The 23,822-nt window shown below is 64.2% G+C and overlaps 1 protein-coding gene and 2 non-coding genes across 3 annotated transcripts; 2 read left to right on the top strand and 1 right to left on the bottom strand.

Annotated features, from left to right (window-relative positions):
• Nucleotides 1-120: 120 nt before the first annotated feature.
• Nucleotides 121-193, top strand: TRNAK-UUU. The gene has a single exon. It is a non-coding gene; the product is annotated as a tRNA-Lys (tRNA).
• A 559-nt stretch (nucleotides 194-752) lies between these two features.
• Nucleotides 753-825, bottom strand: TRNAK-UUU. Its single transcript has one exon. It is a non-coding gene; the product is annotated as a tRNA-Lys (tRNA).
• Nucleotides 826-1,714: 889 nt separating this feature from the next.
• PIK3C2B (phosphatidylinositol-4-phosphate 3-kinase catalytic subunit type 2 beta) lies at nucleotides 1,715-22,353 on the top strand. The gene is made up of 33 exons (XM_032203043.1): nucleotides 1,715-1,777; nucleotides 7,966-8,961; nucleotides 9,669-9,769; nucleotides 9,951-10,105; nucleotides 10,225-10,345; nucleotides 12,405-12,516; nucleotides 12,749-12,828; nucleotides 12,912-12,975; nucleotides 13,591-13,737; nucleotides 14,022-14,055; nucleotides 14,366-14,561; nucleotides 15,441-15,563; nucleotides 16,264-16,431; nucleotides 16,546-16,657; nucleotides 16,735-16,877; nucleotides 17,393-17,581; nucleotides 17,680-17,773; nucleotides 18,333-18,427; nucleotides 18,507-18,687; nucleotides 18,759-18,866; nucleotides 18,951-19,043; nucleotides 19,137-19,266; nucleotides 19,576-19,712; nucleotides 19,844-20,013; nucleotides 20,166-20,322; nucleotides 20,430-20,539; nucleotides 20,668-20,869; nucleotides 20,992-21,116; nucleotides 21,201-21,318; nucleotides 21,467-21,548; nucleotides 21,636-21,742; nucleotides 21,828-21,956; nucleotides 22,044-22,353. Exons 2-33 carry the CDS (start codon nucleotides 8,047-8,049, stop codon nucleotides 22,230-22,232), a joined length of 4,887 nt encoding a protein of 1,628 aa, XP_032058934.1. The 5' UTR covers nucleotides 1,715-1,777; nucleotides 7,966-8,046; the 3' UTR covers nucleotides 22,233-22,353.
• Nucleotides 22,354-23,822: the final 1,469 nt, after the last annotated feature.

The following is a 23,822-nucleotide window of genomic DNA, read 5'->3' as shown; positions in this document are numbered from 1 at the left end:
GGCTGCTCCGAGCCCCCCACGGACCCCCCCAGCCCCCTGCAGCCCCCCCCGGTCCCCTGAGTGCAGCCCCCGAGCGGGGCAGCACGCTGATAAGGGCGGCCCCAGCCTTCGGAGCCCAGAGCCCGGATAGCTCAGTCGGTAGAGCATCAGACTTTTAATCTGAGGGTCCAGGGTTCAAGTCCCTGTTCGGGCGGTGCTGCTTTTTGGCCTTGTCTCCCTCCCTCCTTCACCCTTTTTTTTTTTTTTTTCCTCTTTTTTTTTTTTTTCTCTTTTTTTTTTTATTTTTTCTCTCTTTTTTATTTTTTCTCTCTTTTTTTTTCCTCTTTTTTTTCTCTTTTTTTTTTTTCTCTTTTTTTTTCTCTTTTTTTTTTATTATCTTTTTTTTTATTCTTTTTTTTTCTCTTTTTTTTTCTCTTTTTTTTTCTCTTTTTTTTTCTCTTTTTTTTTTCTTCTCTTTTTTTTTTCTATTTTTTTTTTTCTTTTTTTTTCTCTTTTTTTTTCTCTTTTTTATTTCTCAATATTTTTTGGTTTTGCTGCCGAGGGCCTCGGCCGGGATGCTGAGGAGGGGAGACGCGGCATCACTCAGTGGCCTTATCAAGGCTTTTGGAGGGGGGTCACAGCAGGCAGAGGGAGAGGAAAAAAAAAGAAAAAAAAAAAAGGAAGAAAGAAGAGAGGTGGAAAAAAATCGGGAAAAAATAATAATAATTAAAATAAATAAATAAATAAATGAGGAAAAAAATAAAAACTCATACCGCCCGAACAGGGACTTGAACCCTGGACCCTCAGATTAAAAGTCTGATGCTCTACCGACTGAGCTATCCGGGCTCTGCTATCCCAGCCCCCTCCGGCCCTATATGACCTTACCACCCCCCTGGTGTTTGCACCCCTCCCCAGCCCGCTCGAGCCCACCCATGGGTGCTGGCGGCACCCAAACCAGCCTGGGCTTGGGGTGCTGGGCCCCCCCCAAAGCTAATTAACCTGGTGGGGCGAGCGGCCCCCCCCCAGCTTGGCGAGGAGCCCCCACCCCATTAGGGGCTGCCCCACGTCCTCCCTTATTTTATTTTATTTTATTTTATTTTATTTTATTTTATTTTATTTTATTTTATTTTATTTTATTTTATTTTATTTTATTTTATTTTATTTTATTTTATTTTATTTTATTTTATTTTATTTTATTTTATTTTATTTTTTGGGGGGGAGGGCAGCATCCTTCCCCAGCTCCCCGCATCCCTGACACCCCCACAGGCTGATGGGGCTGCATTTTGGGGGGGATTTATTATTTTATTATTTTTTGGGGGGGGGGCAGCATCCTTCTCAAACTCCCTGGCATGGTGACACCCCCGTGGGAACCCTCAGCAGCCGGGTGTTCTTCTGGGGCTGGGGGGCTGCATTTATTTATTTTTTTAATATTTTTTTTTTTGGTGGGGGGGGGCAGCATCCTTCCCAACCCCCCCTACACCAACGACACCCCCTTGGGAACCCTCAGCAGCCGCGTGCGCGCTGCCGGGGCTGCCGGGGCTGCCTTTTTTCCTTCTTTATTATTAATTAATTATTTTTTTCTTCCCCCCCCCACCCCGGGGGGGGGGACACAGCCCCGTGCAATGCTGCGGGTGGCCGGGAGATGGCCCCGCTCCGCGCTGCGCCCCCTCCATTGTCCGCAGCCGCCGCCGCGCTCCCTCCTCCCGCAACCACCACCGGGACCCCCCCCCCCCCAAAAAAAAACCCACCGGGACCCCCCCCTTCACCCCCCCCACGGCACCGCCACGGCTCCGAGCAGGTAACGAAGGGACCCGGGGGGGAACGGGGAGCACCGGGGGGGTGCAGGAAAAACCCGGGGGGGGCCGCGGGAGGAGGCCGCTTGGGTGCAATTTGCGGCTCGTTCCGGGTTTTCGCCCCCTTTTTGTAGGTTTTTTGCGCCCCCCCCGCTGTGCTGTGGGGGTGTCTGGGTGCTGTGGGGTGCACGCATCTTCCCCCCCCCCCATCCAGGGTGCTGGGTGCTGCCCCTGAGCTTCCAGTGCGGGGATTTTGGCAGTTTGGGGGGGGTCGCAGCTGAACGGGGTGGGGGGCGCGGGGGGGGTCGTGGCTTTAAAATGAGCGGGGAGGGGGGAGATTTGGGGGATTTTGGGGAGGGGGGGGGTGCAGAGCGGTGCAAGGGCCCCCAGCACGTTGCAAAGTTGCCAGGGAGAGAAGTGGTTGGGGGGGGGGGACCAGCAGCAGGCTGCCCGGGATGTCAAAGTGGCCCCCACCGGGATGGGGACGGGGACATTGATGGGGACATTGATGGGGACAGGGATGGGGACATTGATGGGGACAATCCTGCACTTGTGCGGCCAGGAAGGGCCAGCTCATCCCGCCCAGGGCTCGGTGTGCTGCTCCTCGGGATGCCGAAACACTCCCACAAGCATTTAGCCAAAAAAAAAAAACCAAATCCGTGAGCTTTTACCCCAGAGCGAGGGGAGCCGCGTTGGCTCAAGCGCAGCTGCCAAGCCAGGCACGAACGTGGTTTGGTTGTTCACGGGAACCGGGCCGGGGTGAAACCAGCACAAACCGAAAATATATATATAAAAATAAATAAAAAAATCAATCGTTTCCTCCCACACCGAGAGGAAAAGCGCAAGCGGGGCGAGGGGAATCTGCTCCGAAATGGGGTGCTCGGTTTCTCCCCGGGCTCACCGCCCCGGCACGGTGCTGCCTCGGGAGCACGGCCTTATAAATAATAAAAAAATAATAATAATTAATTAATTAAAAAATGAGGGCAGGAGACAGGCAGGGCCGGGCAGGGGGGGGTGATGAGCCACGAGGCCGCCCTGCCCTCCTGCTGCAGGGTGCGCGCGGTGCTCGGCTGCGCCCCGCGGATTTTGGGCGGCGTGGGAGAAGCTGCAGCAGCCGCCGCCCGGCCAACCCCCAGCGTTTTGGGGTGCCGGGAAGGAGCCCTGCACGCCCGGCCCTCCTGGTGCCTGGCTGCAGTCTCGCCCGACTCCCACGAGATGCAAATCCGCCGAGCTGAGGCGCACGAGGAGCCGCTTCCCATCGCGGGTTGGGTTTTGGGGTGGCCGTGCCCTGTGCGCCCCCGATTTGGGGGGCGCCGGGGGGAGTTGGGTGCACCCCAGTTGCTGCGTGTCCTCCGTGCGCCCACCTCCTGGGTGGGGGCGAGCCCCCGAGGCAGTGGGGACAGGCGGATGGATGGGGGCGGCAGTGACCCCGCTGCAGGATTTGGGGTTAGGAGCAGCCGCCGCTTGCCGGGCCCCCCTGGTGCAGCGGGGTCGGCCAAAGAAAAGGCAGAATTGTGGGGCCGTGCTTCACGCTGCCGGGCTCTGTGGGGTTATCCTGAGCCGTGCTGGACAGCAGCGAGCCCCCCCCGTGTGGGCTGGGCACCCCCATTGCGGGTGCTGAGCGCAGGAAGCCGAGATTTGCATAGGAACCGAGCGCCCCGGGGAGCCCGACCACGAGCAGCCCCCGCGTCCCCCTCGCTGTGCTGCTGGCCCTACAGGTGCTGGGTGAGGTGCAGCACCCCCTGTGCGCCCTGCATGGCTCTCACACCTCGCTGCGTGTCCCCAGCGTTGGGCTCAGCCCCTTGTGCCCCGAGGGGCTTTGGGGGGGCTCCTTCGGCTGCCCCACATCGTCGGGGGCTTTCCCGTCCCGTGTCTGACCCACCTTCCCCAGGCAGGATTTCCTCCCGAGGGTGGAAATGCGTCGAAAGCTGCTCGAAGAGCGTTTGGCAGGGGACAGCTTCACATCCTGCCTCCTCCAGAGGGCTCGGGGAGGGCTGGATCCTATTAATAGGAGGCGCGAGCGGCCTCGGGAGGAAGGAGCTGCGAGGAACAGGTTGGGAGCTCAGCGGCGCTGGGCGCTTGCGAGGCGTTTGCTGGGCTCCGTGTGCGTGGCACGGGGCTGCCTCGGTGCCCGTAACAAAACTCTCGATGCTGGGGGAAGTGTGGGGTCTTTGGGGTGGTGGGCTAGGGGCTGGCTCCGTCTCGGAGGGAGGACGACTTCTTCCTCGAAAGCTCTGCTGGGGATTTGTTGGGGTTTGGTGGAAGGGGAGCGGCTCCCGCAGTTCCGATCCCTGCTGGGGTAAGAAATTGGAGGGGCTTGGAAGCGCCCGCGGGGATCGGTTTGGGGGGAATCGCGTCGATTTTGCTGCAAGAGGAGAAGTCCGAGTGCTCCTTTCGCTGGGTTTTAGGTTGAGGTGTGGTGTTTTGGTGGTGCTGAGCTCCAGGAGTGAAACACTCGAGGTTTTGGTTTCGGTTTGAAATGACCTTTACGAGCAGATGCCCTTCCTGGAGCTCCAGCTCCAAGCCAGGAAGAAAATCCGGAGCTTTGGCCCTAGCAAAGCACAACCTGGGGACCGACCCAACGAGCCTCCCTTGGGCACTGCACTGCTGGGAGAGCGATGCCAAGGCCCCAAAAACCCCAATTCCCAATTCATGGGGCTGGGGACACCACCAGGAACCATGTCCCTGAGGCACCCCCGAGCATCCTCCTCCGGCTTTATCCTCCTCCTCGAGGGGGCTTCATCCTTCTCCGGGCTGCTCCTCCCTCCACGGGGTTATAAACGGGTGGGAATCGTCTCCCCCCGATAGGCAGAACCTCCTTCCCCCGGCTCCCACCGCCGGGGAGGTGCTTTCCTTCCTCGCCCTCAGCTGTTTGATGTCTTCCCAGATGCTGCAGAGCTCTCGATCTGCTCCCCACGCAGCTGCCGGCGAGGGGGAAGGGAGAAGGGGACGGGCAGAGCTCGGTGCTCGCCCCTTCTTTGCCCTGGCTTCCCGTCCCCGTGCCTGGGATCCTGCAGCTCGATTTTCTGCTCGGCTCCCCCTGGCCCTCCCCACGCCGAGCAGGTGCTGGGGGGCGGCTGCATGGGGGCACCGAGCTCCCCCCAAACCCCACGGGTGCCCCCTGCACCCCCAGTCCCCCCCAGGTCCCCCTCGCCCTCTTCCCACCCCGATGCTCAGCTCTTTGCGCCTTGTCCCTCCCCATCCCGCTGCTGCTGGCTCTGGGGACAAGGAGAGCCCTGGGGGGGGGGGCCGTGCACCCCAAAAGCCACCCCAAAGCACCCGAGCATCCAGCGGCCCCAGAGCTGAGCAGGTTTGCCCGGCCGTGCCCTACAAACCGGCTGAGAAACGAAGAGGTGGTGGGGGAAAAACCCCGGGCGTTTCGGGAGGGTTTGTTCCTATTTCTCTGCCCGGCTGGGTGGCCGTGGGTGGAAGGGGTTATTTGGGTGATGGAAAAATAAACCCTGCGGGGTCTCTGGGTGTGCAGGTGGGAGAGCTGCCCCCCAACCCCTCTGCACCTCCCCGAGGGGATCCTATAAGGGTGTGCGGGGTGCTGGGCGCACGGGGTGGGCGCATCCTCGCTGCACGGGGAATGCGAGGCTGCATTTCGCCTTGGTTTTGTTCCTCCTTGGTGCTCAGCACCCGAGGACTGTCCCGGAGAGGAGTGTGGGGAGCTTTGCTGCGCTTTGGGGTCCCCCCCAGTTTGCTGCCGGCAGCCGCCCGTGTGGCAGCTCCGCGGCTCCTGCTGGGGCACCGGGGATGTGGTGTCCGCGTGCGGCTCCCCACAAGGCTGCAGCCTCCCTTTTTGGGGCTTTGCTGGTGGAAAGTGGGAAGAAAACGATGTTAAGCCACAAGCCGGGGCGGGTTTGCAGCGGACAAGGGCTTTTCCCTGCTGGGCTGCCCCCGCCGAGCGCGGTGCTGAGGCCGCAGGAGCCGCGCCGGGGCTCGAAGCGTTTCCCTGCAAGGTGGGACGCCGAGCGCCTCTCCCGAGGCTGACGTGACCGGCGCACGTGCCAGGAAATTTAAAGTCAGAAGATTGCCCCGGCATGAGCAGCAGGGATGTTTTAAAGAGGGGAAAAAAAAAAAAAAAAAAAAAAAAAAAAAGAGCCGCTCGCCTGCACCTCCCAAATTCGGTGCCTGCCCCTGGAGATCCCGCACTGCCCTGAACCCGCAGCTCTCAGCCCCGTGCCCTTTTCCTACCAGGCTGGAGGGCCGAGGGGGCGTTGGGTGGGAACACAACCAGCCCCTTTACCAAACCCCACAGCGGAGCCAGGCTCAGCCCTGCTGCAGCGGCTCTTTGGGGTTTTTCATACGGGCAGGATGGGGCCGGCCGCTTCGGGGCCGCTTTTCTCCGCGTCAAACCCCAGCAGATGCCGTTCCTGGAGACGAGAATGGATTTGTAGCTTTGTCAGCCACGAAAAGCTCAGGTCTATTTTATTGCTTTTGGGTTAAAAGCACGTTTGCTTTGTTCGGCTGCCAGCAGCCAGGGATTGCCAGCTTTTGGGATTTCTGTTTTTCCGGGAAAAGCCCGTGGCTGCCAGCAACACCCCCCTCCTTTGCCTGCACGGTGGCACCGACACCTGCGCACAGGGTCGAGCCCTTTCCTTCAGAACTGCAATTTTGGGGAGAAAGCGTGCCTGCAGCAGGCAAAGCCAGGGCTGGGCTGAGCAGCAGCCATCAGGTTCGGGGCCGCGTAGCTCGGGGGGGTCCCTTTGGGTCTCCGGGGCTGCCGTGGGTGCAATCCACGGGGGTGCTCTGCTGGGTGCTGGAGGTGGTTGCACCTCGAAGCAGGGCACCAGGGTGTCCCCAGCCTTGCAGGGTGCGTGGGGTCGGGGTGAGGAGGGTTCTGGCTCGCAGCTCGCACCCCACATCCTCCCCTCGCGGAGGCTCGTGCGCCCTGGCCGGAGCGAGAAAACCCTCAGCCGCCTCTCAGCTCCAGAGACGTCAAGTGCCGAGCGTCTCCGGAGGCTTTGGGCTCGCTCCACTTTTCTGTTTAACATCCACTTGGCTATTTATTTTGCTAGGAAGGGAAGAGGAGGGGAAATTGCCTTCCTTGGAGAGCTCCGGGCCGGCCTGGCGGCGCTGAGCGAGCCCCAGCAGCGGTCCCGGGCGCGCGGACGGCGGGGAGGGAGCGGCGGCTCCGCGGTCACCGCGGTTTGTGTGCCTTGGTCAGGGGCCAGGAAGGTGGTTTCGAGTCAAGCTTTTCCTCCTCGCTGCTTGCGGCTCAGTTCTGCAAAATCGCCGGGTTTGGAGGCTGAGTGAGGCCGGGGGCTCGCAGCATCCCTGCTGGGGGACAGCAGCCGGCTCCGAGCCCCTCCGTGGGGCAGAGGGGGCTTGGAGAGGGGCTCGGAGGGACCTGTCGGGTCCCTCGGGGAGGGTTTCAGCTTGGATTTTTATTCTCTGAAGCATCCTGGGCTGGTGGGAGCTGGTGGGCAGTGGTTGCTCCGGGCTGTCCAGGGCCCCGTGCGGGCTTTGGGGTGAGCAGGGAGCAGCTTGGGGGGGGCCTTGGGGCTGGGTAACCCCCTGGGGGCAGGCTGGGGGGTTCCGCCTCGCTGCCTGCGCTGATGCAAAGCGAAAATCCTCTCCCCCGATATCCTCTCCCCCGGGGGAGGCGAGGCAGGAGGGGCCGCAGACGCCCTTCCTTCCTCCCTTGCTTTTCTCCCTCCACTTTTCCTTTCTGATGGCCGAGCGCTGCCGGCGGGGGCCCTGCTTTTCTCCTCGCACCAAAGCCCCCAGGACCACCAGGGGGGCTCAAAACCCTGCCCGAGGCACACGACAGCAGCTTGCCGGGCCCCACGAAGCCAACACGGGGCACTGGGGTTGCGGGTTAAGTCAGCCCCAGATGCCGGCGCTGGCCCCGCCGCCCTCCCTCGGTGTCTTATTTTGTCCTCAGGGAAATCCAGCAATAGCCCCAGCAGCTGCTGCTGGGGGCCGAGCAGCCCCGAGAGCCTGCCCGGAGGCTGCAAAATCTTTCTTTAAACCATCGCTCCCGGGGCTGGGGAACAGTTTCCTTCATTTCATCGCGGAGAGGAAGGGCTGGACCTCAGGGCGCTGCCGGCCCCAACCCTCCCAAGCGAAGCGAAGCAAAGCGGGGCTCCCAAATGACCCCTGGGTGCACGCCCAGGGCGAGGCTCGTTAGGGCCAGCCCTTGACGAGCTCGCAGAGCCGTTAACCCTCTCCATTCCCCTCCACCCAGGTGGCCGGCGGTGCAGCATGCCCTTCTCCTGAAGCCCTGTGAGCGCGGGAGGAAGAAGAGGGTCGGTGGCGGCGCGCGGAGATGTCCGCCACGCGTGGCGATGGGGAGCACTGGAAATCCCTCGAGTCGGTGGGCATCAGCCGCAAGGAGCTGGCGCTGGCCGAGGCCCTGCAGATGGAGTACGACGCGCTGTCGCGCCTGCGGCAGGACAAGGACAAGGACAAGGAGGAGAGCCGCGCCAAGCAGCGGGGCGAGCGGCCCCTCATCTCCTGGGACGACCCCGCCGAACCCAACGGCTGCGCCGGCATCAAAGCGGCACGGGGCCTCTCCGGCTCCGACCCCACGCTCAGCTACAACCCCCCGACGGTGCAGGAGGGGTCCCCGACCCCCAGGCCCCCTCCCGGGCCGCCCCCCCGGCCGGATAGCCAGCCCTGGCTGAAGGCTCCGCTGGCCGGGGACTACCTGTACATCTTCGACGGCTCCGGGGGGGACTTCCTCGGGGAGCCCCTCAACGGCACCTCGCCCCCCGACGGCGGGGAAGGTTCCCCCAAAAAGCTCTCGCCGCCCCCGCTGCCCCCCCGGCACTCCATCTGGAGCCCCCCCGAGGGCAGCCGGCGCCCGGGGAAGGGGTCCCCGCCGTCCTCCAAAGCCCCCCAGCCCAGGGACATCAACATGTTCTCGCAGGAGCGGGCGCACGGCAAGCTGCTCGCCCGGCGCATCTCCGAGGAGGACCCCTACGGCCTCGCCGACTACGAGGGCATCAACGACGCCATCACCTGCCTCAACCTGAAGTCCACCTACGAGTCGCAGGTGCTGCGGGAAGCCTCCCGGGGCTGGAAGGAAGGCAGGAGCATCTTCGAGAAGGAGTCGAGCGGCAAGCCGGTGGCAAGGAGCAAGACCATGCCCCCCCAGGTGCCCCCGCGCACCTACGTCTCCCGCTTCGGCAACAGGAAGAATCTGGCCCCCAACAAAAACCGTAGGATCTCCGTCGACCCGGTAAGAGGATTTTACTCCCCGCTTTTGAGGGCGGGAGGGATGGAGGCAAAGCGCTGGGGGGAGCTGGAAGTGGGGCGGTGAAGGCGGGGTGCAGAGGGAGCTGTGGGTGCCCGCTGGCTCTCGCGCCCTGTGGCTTTGCCGTGTCCAACCTCCTCGCCTTGCTCCCAGCCCCTCCGCGCCCCCAGCAGCCCAGCACATGAATATTTGGGGTTTCAGGGGGGCTGCAGCGGGCTCGTGTCCTGCTCTCGCAGCCCCTCCTGGTCCCCCTCCTCCCTCGGTGGGCGAGCGCCGCAGCCGGGCACCGCTGGCGGGGGCGGTGTGAGGCGCCCTCGGCTTTCTCGCTGCCAGAACCCAATTATAAAAGGGCATTAAAATTGTCTTTAGTGGCTGCCGTGGTCTCTGCCTTTCTCTCTCTCCCGTTGGCTGCTGGCTGGGTTAATTGCCCTGACAGTGGGGCCATTGTTCGCCGCAGAGGAGCCGCGGAGGCTCGGGGACCCCCGTGTGCGCGGGGGGGAGCCTGGCACCAGGCGCGGGCAGGGCTCTGCCGCGGCACCCTGGGGGCTTGGGGACGCTCCCTCCATCCCTCAGCATCCTCAGATGCAACGATCACGAGGCAATGATCCCCTGCTCGGTCACGGAGGAGCGAGGCGGGGTGCAGGGGGAACGCGGGGAGCCCCCGGGGTGCCACCGACGGTTGCCCCCCGCAGGTTGCCCCCCGGCCACACTCCTTAGCCAACGGCTACGAGCTCTTCGAGGTGTCGGAGGAGCGGGATGAGGAGGTGGCTGCTTTCTGCCACATGCTGGACGTGTGAGTACCACCGTGCCCGAGCCGTCCCTGCGCCCCTCGGTGCGCCCCCAAACCCCTACATGGGGGGCGTCGGGCTCCGCGCCCCGGCGAGGGCAGGCGGCGAAATGCCCCCGGGCGGAGGCGTTTGGAGGGGGGAGGACACAAAAGCGGGCAGCAGCTCTCATCCTGCCCCTGCCCGCAGGCTGCGGTCCGGCCCCAGCACCCAGGATTATTCCCTGAGCGGCTTCGTGTGGAGCTCCGTCAGCCTCAGCCCCGAGCACCTGGGGCACGGCGTCAGCCTGAAGGTGACGGTGGTGTGCGACAGCCTGCGGGAGCCCCTCACCTTCACCTGCGACTGTGAGTGTCCCTCAGGGGGGCTGCGAGGCAGGATCGGCCCCGAGCGATGCCTGGGGGAGGGATTTTTGGGGAGTTCTCCCGTTGCACGTGGGGCTCACCGCCGCTCGCTGTCGCCGCAGGCTCGTCCACCGTGGACCTGCTGATCTACCAGACGCTGTGCTACACGCACGATGAGCTGCACGCCGTCGACGTCGAGGATTTCGTGCTCAAGCTCTGCGGCTTGGAGGAATTCTTGCAAAAGTGAGTGCCGGGGGGGTGTGGGGGGGACGCAGGGATGGCGCCGCTCACGCGCAGACATGATGGATGCGATGGGGAGCCCAGGGCCCTCCCCGCCTCCCCAGCCCCCGCGGGGATCTCGCCAAAAGCAGCGTGCTGGGAGCATCCTTCCCTCCCGGGAGCTGCCAAAAAAGCTCTTTGGGAGAGCATTAATAACGGCCGTGTCACCGAGCTCCGGCAGCAGCCCAGCTTCCCCCGGGGCTGTTTTTTAAATTGCGGGAGCTGGAAAAAGCCATTTCCAAGGGGGGGCAGCGGGGACCGGGGATGGTTCAGAGCCTCAGAAACGTCCCGATCTGCAAAGCGGGGAGAAAGGGGACAGGTTTCCCTTCCTTAAATCCGTGCAGAGCCCTTGCTTGGGGGCTTGCTGCTCCCACCAAGGCTGTGATTTTGGCTCTGCTGGCCGGGGAAAAGCTCCGTCCCGAGCGAGGCGCCGCGTGGAGGCAGCGGCAGCCACGCACGCAGGGGCGCACGCCGTCCCTCCCGGCACCTCCCCGCCGCCAGCCCTGCCTGGAGAGCGGCCCCACGGCCTGGCCCTGCTGCTCGAAATCGTGGGAGCTTTGCCACTAGCTCCAGTTTCAGGCCCTAAGGGAGCAACTGGGAATTGCTCGGCGCGGGATGAGCCTGCACAGCCCCGGGGCTGAGCCCAGGACGTGCGTGCATGGGCGCAGCGGGGCTGCTCCCCCAGCCCCGGGCACAGCAGCAGTTCCATCCATCTGTCCCTCTGCTGGGGGGCCTGCAGGGAGCCCCCCCCGTCCCCTGGGTACCCTCTGGGCTTCACTCGTTGCTTGCTTTCCTCCTGCAAACGCTGCCGGTGTCAGCAAAAAGATGTTTGCCGGAACGAGCCTTAACGAGAAACAGCCCCCGCTGGAAAAACGGGACCGGCCCCAGCCCAGAGCCGCGTTGTGGTGCAGCTCCTCGGCATCAATTTTTGGAGAGGGAGCCAGGGCTTTCGAGGATGGAGGCTGGCTCAGGCCGCCAGTCAGGGCTGCACGCCCGTCCTGGGTTCTGTGCAGGATTCCCGCGCGATTTGGGGCAAATCCCCTCGGTTTTGCCTAACTTCTCCATTTGGGAGAGGGACAGCCTGTCCCCAGCGAGCAGCTCCCGTATCTCCCGGGGCCCTCAAAGGACCTTTGAGAAAGCCCTGGGAAATAAAGCCCTTTTGTCGCCCGTCTTTTCTCTCCCCAGCGGAGGAGGTGCTGGAAGTGCCAAAAGCCTCCGTGCCGAGCCGCTCGGGCGCTCGAGCTCTCCAAACCAGCCCGAGCTGCCGCTGCTTTCCACCACTTGGCACGTGCGAGGTGCAGGGGGAAGGCTGGACGGGGCAGGGCACCCCAGGGGATGAAGCAGAGCACCCCAGGGGACAGAGCAGGGCACCCCAGGGGACATTTGCAGCCCGAGGCGGGGTGCGCAGGACACCAGCCCCATGGCAATAAGGGCCCGGTGCTGCCCAAGGGCCAGGCTTCCTGCACGCAGCAGGGCAGGACCCATCTCCAGCAGCCACGCACCCATCCGGCTCCACATCCCCGTCCCCAGCAGCCCTGGGGGTGCCCCTGGCGGCCCCCCCTGCATCCTGCCATTGAGCCTGCAGATGGGCCGCCCTCACCGCGGCACCGTGCCCGGCTGAATTGGCTCGTTCTCTTCCCAAGCTGGCAAGGAAATTGGGGCAGTGTGGTGAGCCCCGCAGGCTCTGGTCGGGGGCTTTCCCCTGCTGCAGAAGCCCCCCGGTGCCGGGTTTTCCCCCTGCTGCTGCCGGGCTCCTCCGTGCCCGCTCCTTTTTGCACCAGCAGGGCCTTTTGTGAAGGATGCAGGGGAAGGAGGAAAACCAAAAATGTATTCTTTGGGCTTTTCAAGCACGAGCATCCCAGCGAAATGTTTTGCAGGCAAAAGCACAGCCAAACCCCAGCCAGCACTGGGCCTGGCCGCAGGGATTTAGCAGGGGGCTGATTTGGGGAGGGGGATTTTTGCCCCCAGCCTGGTCCTGGTGGAGAGGGGCCTCGTGCTGAGCCCGTTGTCTGTGCCCCTGCAGCAAGCACGCGCTGGGGAGCCACGAGTACATCCAGCACTGCAGGAAATTTGACATCGACATCCGCCTGCAGCTGATGAGGAGGAAGGCTGTGCGCAGCGACCTGGCCCGCACGGTGGGTGCCCGCGGGGGGATCGCCCTCCCCACCTGCCCCAGGACCCTGCCCTGGGGAGATGCTTTGGCTGGGAGATGCTTAGGGTTTGGCAAAGCCAGCTCTCAGCTGGGTGTAAGCTCCAGGGCTTGAGCCCCCAGCCCCGTATCCAGCCGCTTAGAGGGGACCCACGGCGGGGAGAGGGGCAGGAGGGTTTGCAGGGGCGGCACCCACCTCCACCTCTCTCCTCCTGCAGGCCAACGACGACCAGAGCCCCTCCACCCTCAACCACTACATCCACCTGCAGGAGAGGCCCATCAAGCAGACCATCAGCAGGTAAAGGGGGCGCGGGGCGAGCGCAGCCCCCTGTGCCGGGCGCCCTCCCCGTTGGGGCTGAGCTCCGCTCTCCGCATCCGCAGGCAGGCGCTGAGTCTCCTCTTCGACACCTTCCACAACGAGGTGGATGCTTTCCTGGCGGCCGAGGTGAGCCTTTAGGGGGCTGCTGGGCCTTGGGGGAGCGCCGGGTGGCACCGGGACAGCCCAGCCCTTCCCGTCCCCTCCCTGGAAGGAGGCTGGTTTTGGCACAGCCTGGCTCCGGCGCGTGCCCACGGTGCCGGATTTTCCTGCTGGAGGCTCCAAGCAGCCTCTCCTCCCCGGGGAGCCCCGACCTCTCCATTCCTCCGAGCATCTCCACGTGTTCCTGCACAGATCCACCTTGTCCCGTCCCGTTCCCTCACCCCAAGGGGCTGCCTATACCCGAGGGGACAGCATCACCCTAAAAAAAAAAGGGCTCCCATATTCCCGGGGAGCGCAGCAGACATTTGCTGCAGACTTTTTTGTGATCACGATGGGGCTCCAAGTCTGCATCAGAGGAGGGGAAAGGAGGGAAAACCTTCACGTGGCAGCTGCGTGGTGGGCTGGGGAGCTGCCGTGAAGGCTCAGGACAGCATTTATTCCTCTCCTTGGTGGTTTCTTGGGGCACAAGAGGGTGCAGACGCCGCTCCCCATCCCCTGCCCCGCTTGCTGCCGGCTCCCCGAGGGCATAGCTTTGCCATGGCTCTGAGCCCGGGGCTCTGCTCAGCCTCCCCCTGCCCGCAGGGAGACTTCCCTCTGAAGGCAGAGCGAGTGATCCAGTCGGTCATGGCCATCTGCAACGCCCTGGCTGCCGTCGAGTCCCAGGAGATCACCGCCGCCCTCAACCAGATGCCCCCCTGCCCTTCCCGCATGCAGCCCAAAATCCAGAAGGTAAGGGCAGGGGGGGCGCAAAGGGAGGGGAAAAATAAGAAAAAAAACAACACATCCAAACCATCCTCCCTTCCTTCCCGCTGCACCACGTGGAAAATTCCTCAATAGCTGGGCGCAGGCAGCTGCTTGCCCTGCCCGTGGCAGCAGCCGGGCCCACGGAGCTGCTCCCAGCCGCGGCCACGCGCGGGGCTCCTCCTGCCATTGCCCTCGTGGTTCCTTCCTTCCTTTCTTTCTTTCTTTCTTTCTTTCTTTCTTTTCTTTTTTTTTTTTTTTTTCCTCAACAGGATCCAAATGTCCTGGCCAAGAGGGAAAATCGAGGTATTTCAATTCTCCTCCTCCCCTTCTGGGCTGGGGTTCCCGGTGCTTTTCATCCCCAAACCCCTCCTCCTCCTCCGCGAGTGTTACGGCCAAAAAAAAAAATGCGTTTGAGACCATTTTTTTTTTTTAAGAAACGAGGCTTTTGAGGCCGTGCCCGTTGTTCCTCCCCATGAACCCAACAAATCGGGAAGCCTCAAATCCCCCCCTGTGCCCCAGAGGAGGGGACGTGCCCGGGGACCCCCCAACATCCCCGGGGGACCCCAAGGGTGCGGGGCAGCCCCGCGTCAGCCCTGTCCTGCCTCCCCTGCAGAGAGGATCGTGGAGAGCCTGACGGCCGCCATCCTCGACCTGGTGGGGCTCTACTGCAGCACCTTCAACGCCGATTTCCAGACGGCCACGCCGGGGAGCCGGGAGCACGGCGTGGTGCAGGAGGCCTGCCTGCTCTCCTGCCCGCTCTCCTTCACCGTCTACGCCACCCACCGCATCCCCATCACCTGGGCTGCCAGGTAGGGGAGGAGAGAAACCCACCACGGGCTCGGCGCCGCGTCGATGACCCTTTAGCAGGGCATCCCTCCCCTAAACCGCTGTAAAAAGCACGTCCCAAATACCCCACGTAACAGCAAACCCACCCCAAACCTCCCCAAAATGCAGGACCGCGAGCCTGGGGGCGCACGGGGTGGGGGGCGCACGGGGTTGCCACCCCAACCCCGCAAAGCCTCGGGGCTGCAGCATCCCTCCCGAGAGCTCCATGAGGTGACAGATGGCCCCGGGGCCGCGGGGGCTCCTTTGTTAGGTGCCACCATGCCGGGGGGGGGGGACGGCGGGGGTCCCGGCGGGCGGCGGGAGCCCACCACAGGGAGGGCGTGCGAGGCAGCGGCGGCAGCAGCAGCAGCCGCCCCGCCGGGGACCCCTCGCTTTTGTCCCGTCCTTAATGCATTCCCCCTGCTGACTGGCTCCGAACAAAGCCCGTAGCCTGGGAAATGCCGGCATCCCCCTGACCTCCTGCGCCCCGCAGCCCTCCCCGGATTGTCGCTCGGCACCTGCCACATGGCAGGGCCCCCCCCTTCCCCCCCAAAAACCCCTCCCCGGCAGCCCCCCGTGTGCCGGTATGCGCCGTGGCATATGGGGACGGGGATGGGGACGGGAGGGTGGGGGGCTGCTGGCTTTGCGCCCCCCTTCCCCTGCTCAAAGCCGTGCAGGGGCTGCCTTGGGGCACGGCTGGCAGCGGGGAGGGCTCCGAGCCTTCATTGCACCCCCGGGCATCGCCTTCCTCCTCCTCACCCCGCTGCTATGGGGTTTGCCCCTTCGTGGGGTGGGGTGAAGCCTGAGCAACCTGCAGGGCTCCCCCCCCCCCCCTGCTCACGGCCCCTCTGCCCCCCTTGCAGCTACGAAGATTTCTACCTCTCCTGCTCCCTCACGCACGGCGGCAAGGAGCTGTGCAGCCCGCTGCACACCAGGAAGGCGCACGTCTACAAGTACCTCTTCCACCTCATCATATGGGACCAGCAGTAAGGCAGCCCCCCCCCGGCCGCAGGGTGGGCACGGGTGGTCCCCAGCCACGCTGCTTCTTCCTCCTCCTCCTCCTCCTCCTCCTCGCTGTGCCCTCTGTATTTCGGGTTTCGGAAGCTCTTGTGTCATCCCCAGGAATAACGCTGCCCCCCACCCCTCCCCGGCGCCGGCCACGCCGCTTGTTTGCACCCAAGAAAGGGGATCTGCTCCCAAAATAGCCCCGGCAGCAGGCAGGGAGGCCGTGCCGAGCCCTGGCATCCACCGGGTCCCGGGGAAGGAGGGGGGGGGGACGGGCCGGGGATAATTTTAGAAGGCGCCTGTGCCCCCGAAGGACACGAGCGGGGCCGTGCCGCCCCCCTCCCTGCCTCCTGCCCACCCCACGGGCAGGATGTAGCTGGTGCCCCGGAGAGGAGCCTCAACCCCGGGGACCCTCAGGGACCCCCAGGGAGCAGCCGGGACGAGGTCAGTGTGGGGGGGACCCCCCCAATCCCTCGGTCACCTTCCCAGGGCGCAGAAGCAGCCGGCTGGCCCCGACCCCGGGGGGGCTTGCCCATGACGCGGGGCCTCGGTGCTGCGCCGGGGGCACGTGGCACCCCCGCTGCCAGCAGTGTGGGGGGGGGTTTGGGGCTCTTTTTTGGCATCTTGAGGTGTGGGGGGGGGGCCGCTGGCAGCACTGAGCCTCCGCCTGCTCTCTTGCAGGATCTGCTTCCCCGTCCAGGTGAACCGGCTGCCGCGGGAGACGCTGCTCAGCGTCACGCTCTTCGCCGTGCCCGTGCCCCCCCCGGGGAGCTCCTCGGACACCAACAAGCAGCGGCGGGTCCCCGAGGCGTTGGGCTGGGTCACCACCCCGCTCTTCAACTTCAGGCAGTGCGTGGGGCACCCAAGGGTGCAGCGCCGCTCCCCGTTACCTCCCCAAAGCGGCACCCTCAGCCCCCCCCCCACCTTATTTTTATTTATTTTTTTTTTTTTTAACTCCTCCAGGGTCCTGACCTGCGGGCGAAAGCTTTTGGGCTTGTGGCCGGCGACCCAGGACAACTCCAGGGCCAGGTCGAGCGCCCCTAATTTCAACCAGCCCGACAGCGTCATCCTGCAGGTGGGTGCCGGTGGCACAGTGCCGGGGGGTTTGGGGGGGGAACCAAGCCCCCGCTCACCCTCCCACCTCCATCCCAGATCGATTTCCCCACCTCTGCCTTCGACGTGAAGTTCACGAGCCCGCTGGCGGCCGAGGTCAGCCCCAGGTACGAATTCGGCAGCCTGGGCGAGGAGGATCAGCGCAGGCTGCGGGAGGCCATGCAGAAGAAATCGCTCTACTGGTGAGCGGGGGGGGCTCAGCATCATCCTGCTCAGGGTGGGGGGGTTTTGCTGAGCTCCCCCCGGCACTGGCATGCACGGGGGGCGTTTGGGGGGCCTGATCCTGCCAGGAAAGCAGCCGGGGATGGGGGCTGAGTGTGGCTGCTCCGGCGGTGTCCCCCCAGCAGGGAGACAGCTGCCCAGCCCCTGCTGGCTCTAAACGGGGAGGATCGGGTGTCGGCAGCTGTGCCCAGCTCCCAGGAGCTCAGCACTGGTGCTGGACGTGCCCTCCCCGCCGAGACCCAGCAGCAGGGCCAATCCTGCTCATAAAACCCCCAACAGGGTGACTTGGGGGGACCCCATGGGTGCTCGCTCACCCCACGCATGGGCGCTCCTGGATCACCATCTCACAGAGGATGCCAGCAGCATCCTGCTCCCCTTCCCCTCCTCCCAAGAGCTTTATCAGTGTCTCCCCAACCCCGTGCGTGCCGGGGGTGCCGGGGCACCCTGTCCCCAACCCCGTGCCATCCCCGTGCAGGTTGACGGACGCCGACCGCAAGCGGCTGTGGGAGAAGCGCTACTACTGCCACGCGGCGCCCGGCGCGCTGCCCATGCTGCTGGCCAGCGCGCCCAGCTGGGAGTGGGCCTGCCTGCCCGACATCTACGCCCTGCTGGGCCAGTGGAGCTGCATGAGCCACCAGGACGCCCTGGGGCTCCTGCACGCCACGTGAGTCGCCGTCAGACGGGCGCGGGGCGCTGCGCGCGGTTGGGAGTTTGGTGTGGGGGGAGCGGGGTCCCGTGGGGACACGCTGTCCCTGGCCGCAGGTTCCCCGATCAGGAGGTGAGGAGGACGGCCGTGCAGTGGATCGACTCCATCTCCGACACGGAGCTGCTGGACTACCTGCCCCAGCTGGTGCAGGTGTGTGCCGGGAGGGGGATGCTGTTTGGGATGTTTGCTGGGACAGAGATGTTATTTTGGATGAGTCCTAGATGGGGATGCTGTGTGGGGTGTGTGCTGGGACAGGGATGCTGTTTGGGTTGTGTCCCAGACGTGGATGCTGTATGGGATATGTACTGGGACAGGGATGCTGTTCGGGATGTTTGCTGGGACGGAGATGCTATTTTGGATGAGTCCCAGATGGGGATGTTGTATGGGATGTGTACTGGGATGGGGACGCTGTATGGGATGTGTACCAGGATGGGGATGCTGTATGGGATATGTACTGGGACAGGAATGCTGTTTGGGATGTTTGCTGGGACAGAGATGCTATTTTGGATGAGTCCCAGATGGGGACACTGTATGGGGTGTGTACCGGGAGGGGGATGCTGTATGGGATGTGTACCAGGATGGGGATGCGCTGCACTACACATGCCAGGGTGGGGATGCAGCGTGGGGCACACACTGCGACCAGAACACAGCAGGGGGCGTGCGCTGATCCTGCTGTACCCCAAAAGCATCCCCTCTCCCCCTCATCCAGGCCCTAAAGTACGAGTGCTACCTGGACAGCCCGTTGGTGCGCTTCCTGATGAAGCGGGCCATCTGCGACCTGAAAATCACCCACTACTTCTTCTGGTGAGTTCGGGGGGTGGCCAGGGGCAACTGGGGGGGTACCCGTGGCGAGCCTGACCCCCTGCTTCTGCGCCGCGGGCAGGCTGCTGAAGGACGGGCTGAAGGATTCCCAGTTCAGCATCCGCTACCAGTACCTGCTGGCGGCTCTGCTGTGCTGCTGCGGGAAGGGGCTGCGGGAGGAATTCGACCGGCAGTGCCTGCTGGTCAACACCTTGGCCAGGCTGGCCCAGCAAGTGCGGGACGCCGCGCCGTCTGCTCGCCAGGTGAGTTATGGGGTGGTCGAGGGGTTTACGGGGTCCGGCGGGGTCTCAGCCCCCTCGTGTCCCCCCCGCAGGGCATCCTCCGCGAGGGGCTGGAGGAGGTGAAGCAGTTCTTCAAGGCCAACGGGTCGTGCCGGCTGCCGCTCAGCCCCAGCCTGCTGGTGAAGGGGATCGTGCCCCGGGTGAGTGCTGGTGCCGGGGGTGCCGTCACCAAGCAGGGCCCAGCCGGCTCTGATGGGGTTTTTGCTTCCCTTCCCCGGTGGCAGGACTGCTCCTATTTCAACTCCAACGCCGTCCCCCTGAAGCTCTCCTTCCAGAACGTCGACCCCCTGGGGGAAAATATCCGGGTCATCTTCAAGGTGAGCTCGTCCTTTTGTCGGGTGGCCGAAGCGGGGGCACCGCGACCCCAAAACCGTGGGCAGCCTGCCCCTGACGCTCCCCCTTGCTCGCAGTGCGGCGACGACCTGCGGCAGGACATGCTGACGCTGCAGATGATCCGCATCATGAACAAGATCTGGGTGCAGGAGGGGCTGGACATGCGCATGGTCATCTTCCGCTGCTTCTCCACGGGCCGAGGACGAGGTATTGGGGTGTCGGGGCATCCCCCCGGGGGCGTCGGTCCCTGGGTTGTGACGCTGTGGGGTTGGAAATGGCACGGGGGGGTCCTGGGGCTCCCCAGGGAGAAACCACCGCGGGTCGCTGTGAGCCACCAGCCATGGGGTTTGATCTTACAGCCCATCTGTAGGACTGTGTTTGGTTCCTACAGGCATTTGTAGGAACTCTGTGGAATGTGGGCAGCGGGGTTGGTGGTGGCAAAATGGGGCTGGGGTCTCGGTGCCCTCCCCCCATGTGGGGGAAGGACGGGTCTCACCCTGCTGTCCCGGCCGCCAGGCATGGTGGAGATGATCCCCAACGCCGAGACCCTCCGCAAAATCCAGGTGGAGCACGGCGTGACGGGCTCCTTCAAGGACCGGCCGCTGGCAGACTGGCTGCAGAAACACAACCCCGAGGAGGACGAGTACGAGAAGGTGAGGAGGAGCCCGGCAGGGTCCCCGCTCCTCGTGTCCCCCTCCTTGGGGACAAGACATGTCACTTTCCAGCGTGGTGGCCACCAAAACCCACCTGGGGGCCACCGTGCCTTTCTCCATCCCCTCTCCAGGCCGTGGAGAACTTCATCTACTCCTGCGCCGGCTGCTGCGTGGCCACCTACGTGCTGGGGATCTGCGACCGGCACAACGACAACATCATGCTCAAGACCACCGGCCACATGTTCCACATCGATTTCGGCAGGTTCCTGGGCCACGCGCAGATGTTCGGCAACATCAAGAGGTGCGGGAAGCGCCCCCCCCCCCCCTCGCTGGGATTGCGCACTTGGGGCCGCGATGCTTCTTCGGCTGTGGGGTCCGCCCGGGTTTTGGGGGTGCAGCCCCTCTCCTTGTGACCCCTGTGCTCACTTTCTGCCCCTTTTTCCCCCGGTGCAGGGACCGGGCCCCGTTCGTCTTCACCTCGGACATGGCGTACGTCATCAACGGCGGGGACAAGCCCTCCAGCCGCTTCCACGACTTCGTCGACCTGTGCTGCCAGGCTTACAACCTGATCCGCAAGCACACCCACCTCTTCCTCAACCTGCTGGGGCTGGTGAGAGCCTGGGGCCTGCTCGCTGCCCCTCAAAACGGGGACGGGGTGGCTCGGAGGGGCCGCGTCCCCGTCCCCCCGCCCGCCCTCACCCCCGCCTCGCTGCCCAGATGCTGTCCTGCGGCATCCCCGAGCTCTCCGACCTGGAGGACCTCAAGTACGTCTACGATGCCCTGAGGCCGCAGGACACCGATGCCGACGCCACCACCTACTTCACCAGGTACGGGACACGGGTGGGTGACGGGGTGTGTGGGGGGGGGGGGTGATGGCGAGACCCCCGGGAAGGAGGCACGGCCCCCGTGGGCTCCGTGACCCAGCCTCTCCATCCTGCCCGCGGCCTCGTTGCAGGTTGATCGAGTCCAGCCTGGGCAGCGTGGCCACCAAGCTCAACTTCTTCATCCACAACCTGGCGCAGATGAAGTTCACGGGCTCCGACGCCCGCCCCACGCTCTCCTTCGCCCCCCGCACCCACACCATCAAGACGGCCGGCCGGATCCGCGACGTCTTCCTCTGCCGCCACGAGAGGGTCTTCAACCCCAGCAAGGGCTACGTGAGTGGGGACAGCCCGAGGGGACGGGTGGAGAAAAATTCCCCATCCCCGAGCCCCTAAACCTCGTGGGCACGGGGCGTCCCGGTGTCTCCATCCCGCCTCGCAGCCCCTTCTCCCCGCAGACCTACGTGGTGAAGGTGCAGCGGGAGAGCCCGAGCGAGGTGGTGTTCGTGCAGCGCACCTTTGAGGAGTTCCAGGAGCTGCACAACAAGCTGCGCCTCCTCTTCCCCTCCTCGCTGCTGCCCAGGTATCCCCTCAGACCCTACACCCGGGGGAGGGGGTCTCCCGATGCCCCCCTCGGGGTCGCTGAGGGTCCGTGGCCGCGCGGCAGCTTCCCCAGCAGGTTCGTCATCGGCCGGTCACGGGGAGAGGCGGTGGCCGAGCGGAGGAAGGAGGAACTCAACGGCTACATCTGGCACCTCATCCACGCCGCCCCCGAGGTGGCCGAGGTGAGGGGACCCCGGGAGGTGGGGATGGGGGTGCTGGGGAGAGGAATTTGGGAGGGAAGGGGGCGAATGCGGTGCGTAAAGCATCTGTGTGCACACCCTGGGTGCTGGGGGATGTGGTCACCGGTACCGGCCCCTCTTTGCCCCGCAGTGCGACCTCATCTACACCTTTTTCCACCCACTGCCGAGGGATGAGAAGGCAGCTGGCACCAGCCCGGCACCAAAACCAGCAGGTAGGTGGGCTGGGGTGCACCATACACCCCCCCCGTGTCCTTCCCGTGTCCCCCCCACGTCCCTCCCGTGTCCCTTCTCCTCTCCAGACGCCACGTGGGCTCGTCCCCTGGGGAAGGTGGGCGGCGAGGTGAAGCTCTCCATCTCCTACAAGAACAACAAGCTCTTCATCATGGTGATGCACATCCGGGGGCTGGTAGGTGCGCGGCGTCCCGGCGACGCTGGGGCAGGGTCTGCTGGCGGGGCCGGGCTCACGGCGTGCCCCGTGCTGTGCCCGGCAGCAGCCCCTCCAGGACGGCAATGACCCCGACCCCTACGTCAAGACCTACCTGCTGCCCGACCCCCAAAAAACCACCAAGAGGAAAACCAAAGTGGCCCGAAAAACCTGCAACCCCACCTACAACGAGATGGTACGGGGGACGGGGATAAGGTCTTGGGGGGCTTTCGGGGACGGTGGCTGAGGTTCTGCCCTCCTTTGTGTCCCCAACCTCCTCCAGCTGGTCTACGACGGGGTCCCCCGGGGGGACCTGCAGCAGCGGGAGCTGCGGCTGAGCGTGCTGAGCGAGGAAGGCTTTTGGGAGAACATCCTCCTCGGGGAGGTCGGCATCCGCCTGCGGGACCTCGACCTGGCGCAGGAGAAGATGGGCTGGTTCGCCCTGGGCTCCCGCGGCCACGGCACCCTCTGAGCTCCGGGACCCGGCACCGGTGTCACCGGCACCCCCGGGGACGTGCCCGTGGGGACCGGGCGCTCGCGTGGCCGGGAGCTGCCGTAGCCATCTTCTTTTTTAAGTTTACCTTGTGTCAAGGGAGCAACGCGGGGGGGGTGGGCAGGGAGGAGTGTCGGGGCACTTCGTGGGGGGGTTATTTCTTCCTTTGGGATATCTGTATTTTAATTTTTTTTAATAACGAGTAGCGCGCGGCCGGGCACCGGGGCAGAGAGGAGGAGGCAGTGGCGGCGGTGGCATCGCCGAGGTTGGACTCGGATGTCCCCCCAGGGACATTTGTGACCCCCCAGGGACATTTCTTACCCCCCTTATCTCCTCGAGGAGCTGCCTGCTGGCATCGGGGCCATTCCCATCCCGGGGGATTTGCTCCCAAAGGAGAGCGGTGTGCCATGGGGGGGGTCCCATTGGGGTGATGACCCCGCCAGCCCCCCGGGGAGCACGGAGCCACCTCCTCGGCCCCTCGCCCGGCCCCGCAGCCCGGGACGCCTGCTCCAGGGCGTCGTGGGCTTGGTGCCTGTGGTGCTTTGTTTACAGCAAGAGCTCCGTAAACGGACGAAATGTTTCTCAGGATCGAGAATAATGAACTTACCTTTATATTAAAAGTTTTAAATACTGTATCGAGCGGGAGAGGGCGTGCTGGGGGGGGGGGGGGGGGGGGGGGGGGGGGGACACGGATATGGGGTTTGGATAAGGGCTCCTGCAGCCGGCACCTCCCCATGGCCAGGACCCTCCTGGCCGTGGAAAATGGTGTTAAAATGAAGGCGATGAAGTGCAGGGGACCAGGGGGAGCCTCTCGTCCCCCTGCGGTCCTGCAGGGCTGGATGGGGACGGGGATGGGGACAGGGACAGGGACGGGGCTGCCATCCCACCCCTCGCACCGTGGCACCGGCCCAGCTCTTTCTGCCAAGCACGGAATCATTTTTATTCCCATAATTACCCCACAGACTGACTAAGCGTGCCCGTGGCAAACCCAGCACGGGGCTATCTCAGTCACCAATTAAACCTAATTAAGGTGTCGGTGCCTCCCCACCTCAGCTGCTCACCGAGCCGGCCCAGGCCTCGCGGCAGGCGGGGGCAGCTCCCCGCGCCCCACACCCGGCCTGGCTGCTGCTAACTGGGCCACAGGACCCCTCGTGTCCCCATTTCTGTGTCCCTGTGTCCCCAGGTCCCTGTGCTGCTGTGTCCATGGCCCTGTCGCCATGTCCCATGTGTCCCCATTGCCAGTGTCCACGTCTCTGTCCCTGTCGCCATCTCCCTGTGTCCTTGTGTCCATGTCCCCGTGTCTGTGTCGCTGTGTCCCCATGTGTCCCTGTCCTTGTGTCCCATGTCCCCAAGTCTGTGTCCCCTTGTCCCTGTAGCCACGTCCCCATGTCTCTAGCCATGTGTCCATGTCCTGTGTCCAGCTGTGTCCCCATGTTCCTGTCCCTGTGTCCTTGTGCCCCACGTCCCCATGTCGTGTGTCCCCGTGTCTGTCTGTGTCCATGTCCTTGTGTGTGTCCCCATGTCCCTGTGTCTGTGTCCCCCTGTGTCCATGTCCATGTCCCCCTGTGT

The sequence above is a fragment of the Aythya fuligula genome, chromosome 25 (assembly GCF_009819795.1).
Source record: "Aythya fuligula isolate bAytFul2 chromosome 25, bAytFul2.pri, whole genome shotgun sequence".
NCBI lineage: Eukaryota > Metazoa > Chordata > Aves > Anseriformes > Anatidae > Aythya > Aythya fuligula.
The sequence above is the reverse complement of the archived record's forward strand: the minus strand, read 5'-3'. Positions and strand labels throughout refer to the sequence as shown.

Bases quoted from the DNA above. Each gene is read 5' to 3' on its own strand.
- PIK3C2B (XM_032203043.1), top strand. From the start codon at position 8,047: ATGTCCGCCACGCGTGGCGATGGGGAGCACTGGAAATCCCTCGAGTCG. The intron at 14,056-14,365 runs GTATTTCAATTC...CCTCCCCTGCAG, and splicing joins GGCCAAGAGGGAAAATCGAG to AGAGGATCGTGGAGAGCCTG. The intron at 15,564-16,263 runs GTAAGGCAGCCC...GCTCTCTTGCAG, and splicing joins CTCATCATATGGGACCAGCA to GATCTGCTTCCCCGTCCAGG.